The sequence below is a fragment of the Bubalus kerabau genome, chromosome 4, assembly GCF_029407905.1.
Source record: "Bubalus kerabau isolate K-KA32 ecotype Philippines breed swamp buffalo chromosome 4, PCC_UOA_SB_1v2, whole genome shotgun sequence".
NCBI lineage: Eukaryota > Metazoa > Chordata > Mammalia > Artiodactyla > Bovidae > Bubalus > Bubalus kerabau.
In genome coordinates, this window is record NC_073627.1 from 128,966,005 (window position 1) to 128,979,256 (window position 13,252).

General features: G+C 47.0%; 1 protein-coding gene and 1 non-coding gene across 2 annotated transcripts; both read left to right on the forward strand.

Moving 5' to 3' along the window:
- The first annotated feature begins 919 nt into the window (after positions 1–919).
- Positions 920–991, forward strand: TRNAC-GCA (transfer RNA cysteine (anticodon GCA)). The gene has a single exon. It is a non-coding gene; the product is annotated as a tRNA-Cys (tRNA).
- Positions 992–2,041: 1,050 nt separating this feature from the next.
- Positions 2,042–3,874, forward strand: ALDH1B1 (aldehyde dehydrogenase 1 family member B1). The gene is given in 5 exon segments (XM_055578586.1): positions 2,042–2,054; positions 2,057–2,203; positions 2,206–2,715; positions 2,718–3,440; positions 3,443–3,874. Coding segments are annotated over 5 exon segments (1,539 nt in total). The 3' UTR covers positions 3,589–3,874.
- The last annotated feature ends 9,378 nt before the right edge of the window (positions 3,875–13,252 follow it).

Here is a 13,252-nt window from a genome sequence, read left to right on the forward strand (position 1 = left end):
CCACTCCAGTATTCTGACCTGGAGAATTCCATGGACTGTATAGTCCATGGGGTCACAAAGAGTCAGACACGACTGAGCGACTTTCACAGGGATCTGGTTGGAGCTTTGTTTTCCTGGATGAGTTCTTTCTTCATCTCCCTCCCCAGTGGCAGAGAGTGGGGGATGCTGGGGTAAGGCAGGTGCAGTTCATTTTGGGGGCTGGTGAAGTGAGGCTTAAGTGAGCCAGCAAAAGTGGAGGGATTGATGTCCCAGCTGGAGAGTAACTGCTTCAGCGAATCTAGGAAATTTATATACTATTTAAATTTCATTGAATAAATTTTATAGACTTAAATGTTGTGTGTGTGTATGTGTGTTAGGTTGCTTCTGTCGTGTCCAATTCTTTGCGACCCTATGAACTGTAGCCTGCCAGGCTCCTCTATCCATGGGATTCTCCCGGCAACATTACTGGAGTTGGTTGCCATGTTCTCCTCCAAAGGAATCTTCCGGACCCAGGGATCGAACCCTAGTCTCTTATGTCTCCTGTATTGGCAGGAGGGTTCTTTACCTCTAGAGCCTCCTGGGAAGCCCTTAAATGTTATAGATATCATTTTAATAAAGTCTACAGTGTTTTCAGAGTTGTAGGCCAAAGTAAACAGAGCCTTCTTTCCAGCTGCCAGACTCACTGCACTCCTGGGAAAGCTGAAGCAGTGCCTGAAGGGCTGAGCTGGGCTGGTTTCTGAGGGTGCCAAGCTCTGATGACCTGGATGGGTGTGCCAGGCTTTTTATACGCACAACACCGTTCAGTGTAGCCCCATGAGGCATTTCACATGTGAGGAAACAGAGGCACAGAGGTGAAGTGAAGCGAGCCCCTCTCTCAGAGAACGGCTCTGGCTCTGAGTCCCTCTGGTTTTTACTCTACCCTTAGGTCAGTTAAGGGGCTTCCCTGGTGGCTCAGATGGTAAAGCGTCTGTCTGCAATGCAGGAGACCCAGGTTCAATCCCTGGGTTGGGAAGATCCCCTGGAGAAGGAAATGGCAGCCCACTCCGGTATTCTTGCCTGGAAAATCCCATGGACAGCGGAGCCTGGTAGGCTCCACTGTCCATGGGGTCCCAAAGAGTTGGACACACCTGAGTGACTTCACTTTTACTTCACTAGGTAAATTAAACAGCCTCAGTGGATATTTTGATGTTTCCTTGGTCTGTCATTTAATAACTACCTACTGAGCAGCTGCTCTGTAGCCAGCATAATTCGAGGCATCAACAACATAGCAATGAATGAAACAGGAAAAAAAATCCCTGCCCTCATCGAGCTGACATTTTACTGGGGAGAGGCAGACAATAAACATGTAAGCATATACATATACTATTTGGTATGTCAGATGGGGGGAAATAGAGCACAGTATGGGGGAGAGACAGTCCTGGGGCTGAGGAAGGTGGCAATTTTATAAAGGGTGGTTAGGGAAGGCCTTGGGCTTCCCTATATAGCTTAGCTGGTAAAGAATCTGCCTGCAATGCAAGAAATCCTGGTTTGATTCCTGGGCCGGGAAGATCCCCTGGAGAAGGGATAGTCTACCCACTCCAGTATCCTTGGGCTTCCCTAATGGTTCAGATGGTAAAGAATCTGCCTGCAATGGGGGAGACCTGGGTTCAATTCCTGGGTTGGGAAGATCCCCTGGAGGAGGGCATGGCAACACACTCTAGTATTCTTGCCTGGAGAATCCCCATGGACAGAGGAGCCTGGCAGACTACAGTCCATGGGTCACAAGAAGTCAGACACAGCTGAGTGACTAAGCACAGCAGAGCACGGGGAAGGCCTTACTAAGAGGGTAACATTTGAGCCAAGACCCAGAAGAGGTGAAGGAGTGAGCCAGAGGCTAGATGGGACACAACAGACTTGGACCAAAGTGTTCTTCAGGGCTTTTGTAGCCCTTTGGATCCATGTTTTCAGAGGGGGCACCCTGTTATGCTAGAATCTTGGAACATCTTAGCTGGTGGGCCTTTGGGTGTCCCTTATTCATTCTGCCTGTTCACCCTGGCTCCTGTCCCTCTCTAGAGTACTCAGCATGCTGCGCTTCCTTTGCCCCGGCTGTTTGCCCTGCACCGCTCTGCCACCCAGTACTTCGCAGCAGCAGCCCTTCCCAGCCCCATCCCTAACCCAGACATCCATGACAACCAGCTGTTCATCAGCAACGAGTGGCATGATGCTGTCAGCAAGAAGACTTTCCCGTCAGTCCTGCCACGGGAGAGGTCATCAGCCACGTGGCTGAAGGGGACTGGGCTGACGTGGATCTGGCAGCAAAGGCAGCCCATGCAGCCTTCTGACTGGGGTCTCCATGGCGCCGGATGGATGCCTTGAAGCGAGGCTGGCTGCTGAACTGCCTGGCTGACCTAGTAGAAAGGGATCGTGTCTACTTGGCCTCACTGGAGACCCTGGACAACAGGAAGCCTTTCCAAGAGTCTTATGTCTTGGACCTGGATGAGGTCATCAAGGTGTACCGGTACTTTGCTGGCTGGGCTGACAAGTGGCACGGCAAGACCATCCCCATGGGTGGTGAGCATTTCTGCTTCTCCCGGCACGAGCCTGTTGGCATGTGTGGCCAGATAATCCCATGGAACTTCCCCTTGGTCATGCAGAGCTGGAAGCTCGCCCTGGCACTTGCCACGGGCAACACTGCGGTCACAAAGGTGGCAGAGCAGACACCCCTTTCTGCCCTGTACTTGGCCTCCCTCATCAAGGAGCGGGCTTTCCCCCTGGGATGGTAAACATCGTCACAGGCTATGGCCCAACAGCAGGAGCAGCCATCGCCCATCACATGGATATGGACAAAGTTGCCTTCACCCGCTCCACCGAGGTGGGCCACCTGATCCAGAAGGCGGCCGGCAATTCTAACCTCAAGAGAGTCACCCTGGAGCTGGGCGGGAAGAGCCTGAGCATCATCTTGGCTGATGCCGACATGGACCATGCCGTGGAACAGCGCCAAGAGGCCCTATTCTTCAACATGGGCCAGTGTTGCTGTCCGGGTTCCTGGACCTTCATTGAAGAATCCATCTATGATGAGTTTCTGGAGAGAACGGTGGAGAAAGCTAAGCAGAGGAGAGTCGGGAACCCATTTGATCTGGACACCCAACAGGGGCCCCAGGTGGACAGAGAACAGTTTGAATGAATCCTGGGCTATATCCAGCTTGGCCAGAAGGAGGGGGCAAAACTTCTCTGCGGTGGGGAGCATTTCAGAGAACAAGGTTTCTTCATCAAGCCCACCGTCTTTGGTGGTGTGCAAGATGACATGAGGATCACTAGGGAGGAGATCTTCGGGCCCGTGCAGCCACTGTTTAAGTTCAAGAAGATTGAGGAGGTGATTGAGAGGGCAGACAACACCAGGTATGGCTTGGCTGCTGCTGCGTTCACCCAGGATCTGGACAAAGCCATGTATTTCACGCAGGCACTCCAAGCTAGAACAGTGTGGTAAACATCTACAACATTGTCACCTGCCACACGCCATTCGGAGGGTTTAAGGAATCTGGCAACGCGAGGGAGCTGGGGGAAGATGGGCTTAAGGCCTACACAGAGGTGAAGACGGTCACCGTCAAGGTTCCTCAGAAGAACTCATAAGAACAGCTACCAGGGAGACCCAGCTCTAGGCCAAGGATGCCACCACAGCCACCTACCAGTGGTTGCCAAACATTTGTTAGCCATACTATGCTAAGTCACTTCAGTCGTGTCCGACTCTGTGTGACCCCATAGATGGTAGCCTACCAGGCTCCCCCGTCCCTGGGATTTTCCAGGCAAGAACACTGGAGTGGGCTGCCATTTCCTTCTCCAATGCATGAAAGTGAACTGTGGCGGATTCATTTTGATATTTGGCAAAACTAATACAAGTTTGTAAAGTTTAAAAATATAATAAAAATTTAAAAAAAAAAGTGAAAGTGAAGTCGCTCAGTCGTGTCCGACTCTTAGTGACCCTATGGACTGCAGCCTACCAGGCTCCTCTGTCCGTGGGATTTTCCAGGCAAGAGTACTGGAGTGGGGTGCCATTGCCTTCTCCTTGTTTAGCCATGGACTCCCTTTATTTGTGCCAGACGAACTCTTAGGGGCAACTGCAACAAAGAAAGCAATTAAAATGAAAGCTACTGTAGTTAAAGCTGGGATGGGGCTGGACTCTGAGTCTTATCCACCTGCACCCCAGCGCCCTTGGTGGGCCTGTGTTACTTCTATGAAACCTTAGGAGTCTCTGAAAGACAGATAAAAAATCCCTGATCCAGACCATGGCTCTTAGTTCTTCCCGCTGGTCCAAGGACTTCCCAGTGAATTGATTGATGTCTTAGTGGGTAGACTCTTCCAGGGGATTGGAAGTCATCAGGAGTTTTAAATTCAACCCCATAATCTTGGTCCCATTCTCCAGCGACATACCCTAAAAATCAAGGAAGCTTTTCTTCTAAGTACCAGTTGCTGGCTGGTTTACTTGCTTGCATTACTTCATTTTGCTACTGATTTTCCTTAATTTGAAATAAGGTGGACAGAAAATGCATATATATAACCATTCCTTTAAAATAATCTCAGACAGCCCTAATGTCAATCAACTAATGAGTGGATAAACAAAATGTTTCCATGGAATGTCTCTTAAACTGTTCAGCCTTAAAAAGAAAGGAAGTACTGACACATGCTACAATATCGATGAACCTTGAAACCATTATTCTAAGTGAAAGAAATCAGACGTATAAGACCACATGTTGTATGATTCCATTTATAGGAAATATCCAGAATAAGCAAGTCCATAAGACAGAAAGTATATTAGTGGTTGCCAGGGGGCAGGAGTCAGGGTGGGGAGGGAATGGAGATAACTTAATGGCTATAGGATTTCTTTGGGGGAAGTTTGAAATTTCTGGAATTAGTGATGATGGTTGTACAACTTTGTGAATATACTAAAAAGAAACTGAATTATATACTTTAAAGGAGTGAATTCATTAGTTAAAAATTAAAACAAGCTCACACATTCTGCTTGCAAGTCAATTTTGTATCAATAGTCTCTTGCTGATGAACATTTTACAGAGTCTTAGGGATGGAAGGGACCCCGATAGTCTATAATCCCCTGCATAATATTTCTAGTTTTGATTTTGTTTTCTCTCACCTGGGTGACAAAGTGCAACTTTAAGACCTACAGATAAAAGTGCTGGCTTCTGCCTAGAGCCAGTCTATTCGAATTCTCATTTTAAGGCTTCCACTGGCATTGTCCCTCCAACTCTCACCAAAACACACCAGCCCTCAAACCAAACTCAACATCAAGGCCATCCTTACACGCTGGGGTTTGAGGAATTTCAGACCTGAGAGTTCAGTATGTTTGTTGTTGTTAGTCTCACAACTCCATTCCCCAACTGATGGGAGTGAGTCAAAGTCAGCTAGAGCATGATACAGAAACAATGCTGATCCCCTCTCTCCTTGTCTTCCATCTTTCTAGGCCTTGCTGCCCATGGCTCACTGTACTTTTAGGTCCACTCAGCCTTGTGAACGCACCCTCATCATCTCTTTAATACCCCATGTCTCACCTAGGCATCAAGATGATTTTGTTCAGTATCTTACCTTGGAGTTGGCCTGAAATTGCTTCCTATGGATTCAGTGTCCATTTTGTCCCCTCATCTCTGCTTCCTAGGGTCCCCTTTTTCCATTTGACTAAGGCTGGAGTGACTCTTACTGCCCCCTGAAGTGCACCTTTTACCTATTTCTCTTGGAGGCTGTTGACACTTTGCACAATAGTGAAAGTTTCTTGTGAGTGTTTGGGTGGCTGCGTTGGTGGGGCCTCTAATCATTAATGTGCAACATCTCAATAAGTTAAAAGATCCATCCCTCACTTGCTTCTCAATACTTATAAGCCAAAGAGGAGTTTGGTAGAGGGCATCCCAGTGCAGAGTGGGACTGGGAAAGGATAATCTTCTAGGTTCCTCATGTGTGTGCTAAGTCACTTCAGTCGTGTCTGACTCTTTGCTACCCTATGGACCGTAGACCCTCACTTCACCCTGAAATTCTGAGAGTAAGGAGTCACGTAGGTCAGATTCCCAATCAGCACAGCCTCTGCAGACTCTCAGCACTCATCCCATTGCTCTGAATGCAGACAGGTGTGAGCAGGGAGGTTGAACCAGGCATTATTGCCAAATGTAGACACTGCCTGCATGACTGCACTTGGTCATAAACACTGCAGTTCCAGGACATCCACCCACTCAAAAAACGTAAAACAAGTGCCTTGTCAATCACTATGCCTTACGTGTTTTTGAAGTCTTACAATAATCCTATCAAGTAGGCAGTAGAGTTACCCCTTTTATCAGATAAGGAAAGGGAAGCTGAGAAATTTTGTATGCAACTCATTTGGAATCATTTTCCCATGTGCCTGTGCTATGAGCCAGAAGGGAGTTGTGATACTGTCAATTATAAGTATATATTCAGTCTTCATCCATTTCTGGCACAGCTCCTAAAACCTTTGGAATTTACCTATGTGACCAGAGTGATAAAGTTGTCATTACTTTGTAATTACAAATAAAAACATTATTGGGGTACAGTTGCTTTACAGTGTTGTGTTAGTTTCTGCTGTACAATGAAGTGAATCAACTCTATGGATACATTATACCCTTCCTCTTGGGCCTCCCACCCACCATCTTCCCCTCAGCTGAGCTTCCTACACTATACGGTAGATTCCCCCAGCTATCTGTTTTACAACTGGCAGGGCACATACGTCAATCCCCCTTTCCAAGTTCATCCCACCTTCCTCCGCCCATGTGCACGGTTTCATTCTCTATGTCTGCATCTCTATTGCTGCCCTGCAAATATGTTCATCTGTACCGTTTTTCTAGATTCCATGTATATGTGTGAATATACAATATTTGTTTTGTTCTTGCTAACTTATTTCATTCTGTATGACAGACTCTAGGTCCATACATATCTCTACAAGTGACCCAGTTTCTTACCTTTTTATGACTGAATAATATTCCATTGTGTATGTGTACCACATCAAGATCCATTCATCTGTCAATGGACATTTAGGTTGCTTCCGTGTCCTGGCTATTGTAAACAGTGCTGCTATGAACTTTGAGGTGCCTGTGTCTTTTTGAATTATGGTTTTCTCAGGGTATTCTGGAGAAGGCAATGGCACCCTACTCCAGTACTCTTGCCTGGAAAATCCCATGGACGGAGGAGCCGGGTGGGCTGCAGTCCATGGGGTCGCTAAGAGTCGGACATGGCTGAGCGATTTCACTTTCACTTTTCACTTTCATGCATTGGAGAAGGAAATGGCAACCCACTCCAGTGTTCTTGCCTGGAGAATTCCAAGGACGGGGGAGCCTGGTGGGCTGCCATCTATGGGGTCGCACAGAGTCGGACATGACCGAAGCGACTTAGCAGCAGCAGCAGCCCCAGGGTATTCTTGCCTGGAAAATCCCATGGACAGAGAAGCCTGGCAGGCTACAGTCCATGGGGTCGCAGAGAGTCAGACATGACTGAGCGACTTCACTTCAGGGTATATGCTCAGGAGTGGGATTGCTGGCATCTTTTTCTATGTTAATGAAGTGACTCCTGGGCCGTAAGCATGAGGGCTGATTGCCAGGAGAACCAACCTTGCAATCAGAGGTCTGGACTTTCAGTCCCACCCCTATGACCTCTCAGGAGGGGAGAAGGGCGAATCAATTGCCAATGGCCAATGATTTAATCATTCATGTCTGTCCAAAAGCCTCCATAAAACCCCAAAGGACTGGCTTTAGGAAGCTTTGGTGAACATGTGGAGACTCCAGGGAGAGAGGGGAGCTTGGAGAGACGTGGGAGCTCCATGCCTTGTCCATGTGCATCGTGTCTGGCTGACTTCCTGAGTTACATTCTCTTATAAATAAACTGGAGCTCTAGTAAGTAAAATGATTCCTGAAGTCCATGCTCTAGCAAATTAATTGAACCCAAGGAAAGAGGGGTTCATGGGAATCTCCAATCCAAGCTTGTCAGTCAGGAGTACAGGTGAGAACCTGGACTTGTGACTGGCATCTGAAGTTCGGGGTGTGTAGGGTGGAGAGACATCCAGTGGCCCTGACCCTTGAAAGGGACCTGTCCCCATCTCTGGGTAGATAGTGTCAGAACTGAGTTGAATTCTACTCCCTGCTGGTGTCTGAGAATTGCTTGTTGGTGTGGGCAACCCCCCTTCTGAGTTCACACATGTTAGCGTTGGGTCCAGGAGATAGGGGCGAGGGAGGCACACCAAGAGTACATCTAATGAAACGCCAAAGTCTGTAGAGCCCACAGCCCTGCCAACAATCCCAAACACCCATCTTCTTTGCTGGAGCCATCGGGGCTGCTGCTGCATCACCCAGACAGATTCCAGGCCATTTAAGAGCTTCAGTTTGGGTTGGTTGTATTATGGGTGTGAGACTGACCTCTGGTGGCTACTTTGTTAATTAATTTGAAGGCTACTTAATTAATTTAACTCAGATGACCATTATATCTACTACTGCAGGCAGGAATCCCTCAGAAGAAATGGAGTAGCCATCATGGTCAACAAAAGAGTCCGAAATGCAGTACTTGGATGCAATCTCAAAAACAACAGAATGATCTCTGTTCGTTTTCAAGGCAAACCATTCAATATCACAGTAATCCAAGTCTATGCCCTAACCAGTAACGCTAAAGAAGCTGAAGTTGAACAGTTCTATGAAGACCTATAAGACCTTTTAGAACTAACACTCAAAAAAGATGTCCTTTTCATTATAAGGGACTGGAATGAAAAAGTAGGAAGTCAAGAAACACCTGGAGTAACAGGCAAATTTGGCCTTGGAATACGGAATGAAGCAGGGCAAAGACTAATAGAGCTTTGCCAAGAAAATGCACTGGTCATAACAAACACCCTCTTCCAACAACACAAGAGAAGACTCTACACATGGACATCACCAGATGGTCAACACTGAAATCAGATTGATTATATTCTTTGCAGCCAAAGATGGAGAAGCTCTATACAGTCAGCAAAAACAAGACCAGGAGCTGACTGTGGCTCAGACCATGAACTCCTTATTGCCAAATTCAGACTTAAATTGAAGAAAGTAGGGAAAACCACTAGACCATTCAGGTATGACCTAAATCAAATCCCTTATGATTATACAGTGGAAGTGAGAAATAGATTTAAGGGCCTAGATCTGATAGATAGAGTGCCTGATGAACTTTGGAATAAGGTTCATGACATTGTACAGGAGACAGGGATCAAGACCATCCCCATGGAAAAGAAATGCAAAAAAGCAAAATGGCTGTCTGGGGAGGCCTTACAAATAGCTGTGAAAAGAAGAGAAGCGAAAAGCAAAGGAGAAAAGGAAAAATATAAACATCTGAATGCAGAGTTCCAAAGAATAGCAAGAAGAGATAAGAAAGCCTTCTTCAGCGATCAATGCAAAGAAATAGAGGAAAACAACAGAATGGGAAAGACTAGAGATCTCTTCAAAAAAATCAGAGATACCAAGGGAACATTTCATGCAAACATGGGCTCGATAAAGGACAGAAATGGTATGGACCTAACCGAAAAAGAAGATATTAAGAAGAGATGGCAAGAATACACAGAACTGTACAAAAAAGATCTTCACAACCGAGATAATCATGATGGTGTGATCACTGACCTAGAGCCAGACATCCTGGAATGTGAAGTCAAGTGGGCCTTAGAAAGCATCACTACGAACAAAGCTAGTGGAGGTGATAGAATTCCAGTTGAGCTATTCCAAATCCTGAAAGATGATGCTGTGAAAGTGCTGCACTCAATATGCCAGCAAATTTGGAAAACTCAGCAGTGGCCACAGGACTGGAAAAGGTCAGTTTTTATTCCAATCCCAAAGAAAGGCAATGCCAAAGAATGCTCAAACTACCGCACAATTGCACTCATCTCACACGCTAGTAAAGTAATGCTCAAAATTGTCCAAGCCAGGCTTCAGCAATATGTGAACCGTGAACTTCCAGATGTTCAAGCTGGTTTTAGAAAAGGCAGAAGAACCAGAGATCAAATTGCCAACATCCGCTGGATCATGGAAAAAGCAAGAGTTCCAGAAAAACATCTATTTCTGCTTTATTGACTATGCCAAAGCCTTTGACTGTGTGGATCACAATAAACTGTGGAAAATTCTGAAAGAGATGGGAATACCAGACCACCTGACCTGCCTCTTGAGAAATCTGTATGCAGGTCAGGAAGCAACAGTTCAAACTGGACATGGAACAACAGACTGATTCCAAATAGGAAAAGGAGTACGTCAAGGCTGTATATTGTCACCCTGTTTATTTAACCTATACACAGAGTACATCATGAGAAACGCTGAACTGGAAGAAACACAAGCTGGAATCAAGATTGCTGGGAGAAATATCAATAACCTCAGATATGCAGATGACACCGCCCTTATGGCAGAAAGTGAAGAGGAACTAAAAAGCCTCTTGATGAAGGTGAAAGAAGGGAGTGAAAAAGTTGGCTTAAAGCTCAACATTCAGAAAACGAAGATCATGACATCCAGTCCCACCACTTCATGGGAAATAGATGGGGAAACAGTGGAAACAGTGTCAGACTTTATTTTTCTGGGCTCCAAAATCACTGCAGATGGAGACTGCAGCCATGAAATTAAAAGACGCTTACTCCTTGGAAGGAAAGTTATGACCAACCTAGACAGCATATTCAAAAGCAGAGACATTACTTTACCAACAAAGGTTCATCTAGTTAAGGCTATGGTTTTTCTTGTGGTCATGCATGGATGTGAGAGTTGGACTGTGAAGAAGGCTGAGCGCTGAAGAATTGATGCTTTTGAACCGTGGTGTTGGAGAAGACTCTTTGAGAGTCCCTTGGACTGCAAGGAGGTCCAACCAATCCATTATGAAGGAGATCAGCCCTGGGATTTCTTTGGAAGGAATGATGCTAAAGCTAAAACTCCAATACTTTGGCCACCTCATGCAAAGAGTTGAATCATTGGAACCAAAGACTCTGATGCTGGGAGGGATTGGGGGCAAGAGGAGAAGGGGATGACAGAGGATGAGATGGCTGGATGGCATCACTAGCTCGATGGACGTGAGTCTGAGTGAACTCCGGGAGTTGGTGATGGACAGGGAGGCCTGGTGTGCTGCGATTCATGGGGTCGCAAAGAGTCGGACACAACTGAGCGACTTATCTCATCTGTTCTGTTAATTATGGGAACACTTCATGTCATCCTTAGGTTTCAGACAGAGGACAGCTCACTCTGGCACACCACACACAGCACATCCGTGCAGGCGTGCATAGTGGTTAGAGTGTTTCTTACAAAATGCTTTTTACCGTTTAATCCTCTTTGGGGCTGTTCACGCCTACCTTCCAACCTTGCTTATGCTGTTTCTCCTTCCTCCCTCTCCCAAAGTCAGCCCGTTGTCTCGGAGCCCTGCTGGGGACCCACCTGCTGGGGGACCATCCTGGAGGTATCCTCCTCCTCCAGGATGCTTTCTCTGACCATCTCAATCAAGCCATCTCTGGCCTCTCTGAACTCACAGCACCCATTATACCTTTAGTCTTGCCTTGTGGTAGCTGTTTGTTAGTGTGTATATAATGAAATGGGTCTGATTTTCTGTCCCATCATGTCTCCCATAGACCTCCAGCGTGTCTGACCTCTCTCCCTGCATCCTTGCCACCAGGCACACAGCCCTCAGTAGCCCCTGCAGAGTGGACGATGCCTGTCCGTTCCCACATGGGACTTTCAGGTCAGCAGCACAGGGCAGTGATGCTGACCTCCCTGAGCTGATGAGGAGATGAAGGCTCCTAGAGTACAGGGAAGTACCCCCAGACCCACAGACCATGGCAGGGTTTGACCTTGGTTCTGGGTCTTTCAACTTCAAAGCTAATGCCCGTTCTTCCTGAGGAATGAGTGGGGCACCTTCACAAGCAAGAGACAGGAGCCCTCTCTTTTCTTCAGAAGCCCTCTCTGAGCCAGGGCTGCAACTCTGGGGGTGTGAGCAACAGTAGATCCCTCAGCACCAAGCAGGGCCTGGGTCCCAGCTGGTCCTCTGCAGATGTGTGTGGTGGGTGGATTTACCAAGGGACATGAGAGAGGCCTCTGTTCCCCACCCCCACCCCACTCCCTAGTATTGATACTAATGATTTTTACTCTTTCCCCCGACATCCAACCATTCCCTAATATCATGGGGGAGATTAGGTGAAGGAAGAGGCAGCCACAATGAAAGGAGACACAGGCACAGTCAAGGCTGAACTCAGAGGCAGCCCTGACTGTAGAAACATTCCCGCCCCAGGAGAGAGGTGTTGACTTGAGGTGAGAGTGGGCAAGTGTATTCAGTTCTGAATTCAGTATTCAGCTGCAGACGCCACGGCACTTTCGTTTCCCTTAATTAATTAAAATATCATATAATAATGATTCTCTGATTTAATGTTCAAGAGGCTCTGGTGAAGGCTGGGGATGAGGAAATTCATTAGAGGGAGACTGTTCACTGTCAATTGATTTGCTCACTCTTATTAATTTTTTTGCATCATGCATCTCTAGGGCAGAGGGGAAGGCAATTTTTTTAAGATAGGATTCATTTCACCCTAAAACGTGAAGAAAAAAAATCATTTTGAGTTAAAAAATAAAACCACCCTTTTTTGTTTAAGATGGAAAGTGAATACCTTTGGGATTGAACACTAGCTTTTTGACTTCTTCCTCAAGCCCAGTTATAACCCAGCCGACAACAGCAGACTGAGATTCAGGCCCACTTCTTATAGCATAATTCCAACCTCTTCTGATGACACTTAGGGGTGTGGCCAAAAGCCCACCTGCCACGAGAGCTCTCAGCCACCACTGGTCGCTAGTCCCCGTGCACAAACTACATCGCACTTCTCCACCCCTCTTCCTTTTGTGTGTTCCTTGCTGAGCCTGGGGTCTCCCACACTCACTTCAATCCCCCTCTCAGATGGTACCTCTTCCAGGAAGTCTTCCTTGATCTCCCCCTACTTTGATCACAAAGTAGACACCCTGTGCTGTGTGACAGGATGGCAACCTTGTCCCACTCATCGCCACTTCAGTCTCACCTGAATGCAAGGCCCAGGTCGCACACACCTTCATGTTGCCAGGGTTTGCACTCTTCTGTTCTCTGGAGAATGCTATTCTGGGTGCATGTGGGAGGTAACAGAAAGCAAATCTAAGTGAAGGAGTTAAACAGTGAAAGTGAAAGTGTTAGTAATGCAGCTGTGTCCGACTCTGCAATCCCACGGACTGTAGCCTGCTAGGCTCTTCTGTCTATAGAATTCTCCACAGTGGAGTGTGTTGCCATCCCTCCAGGGGATCTT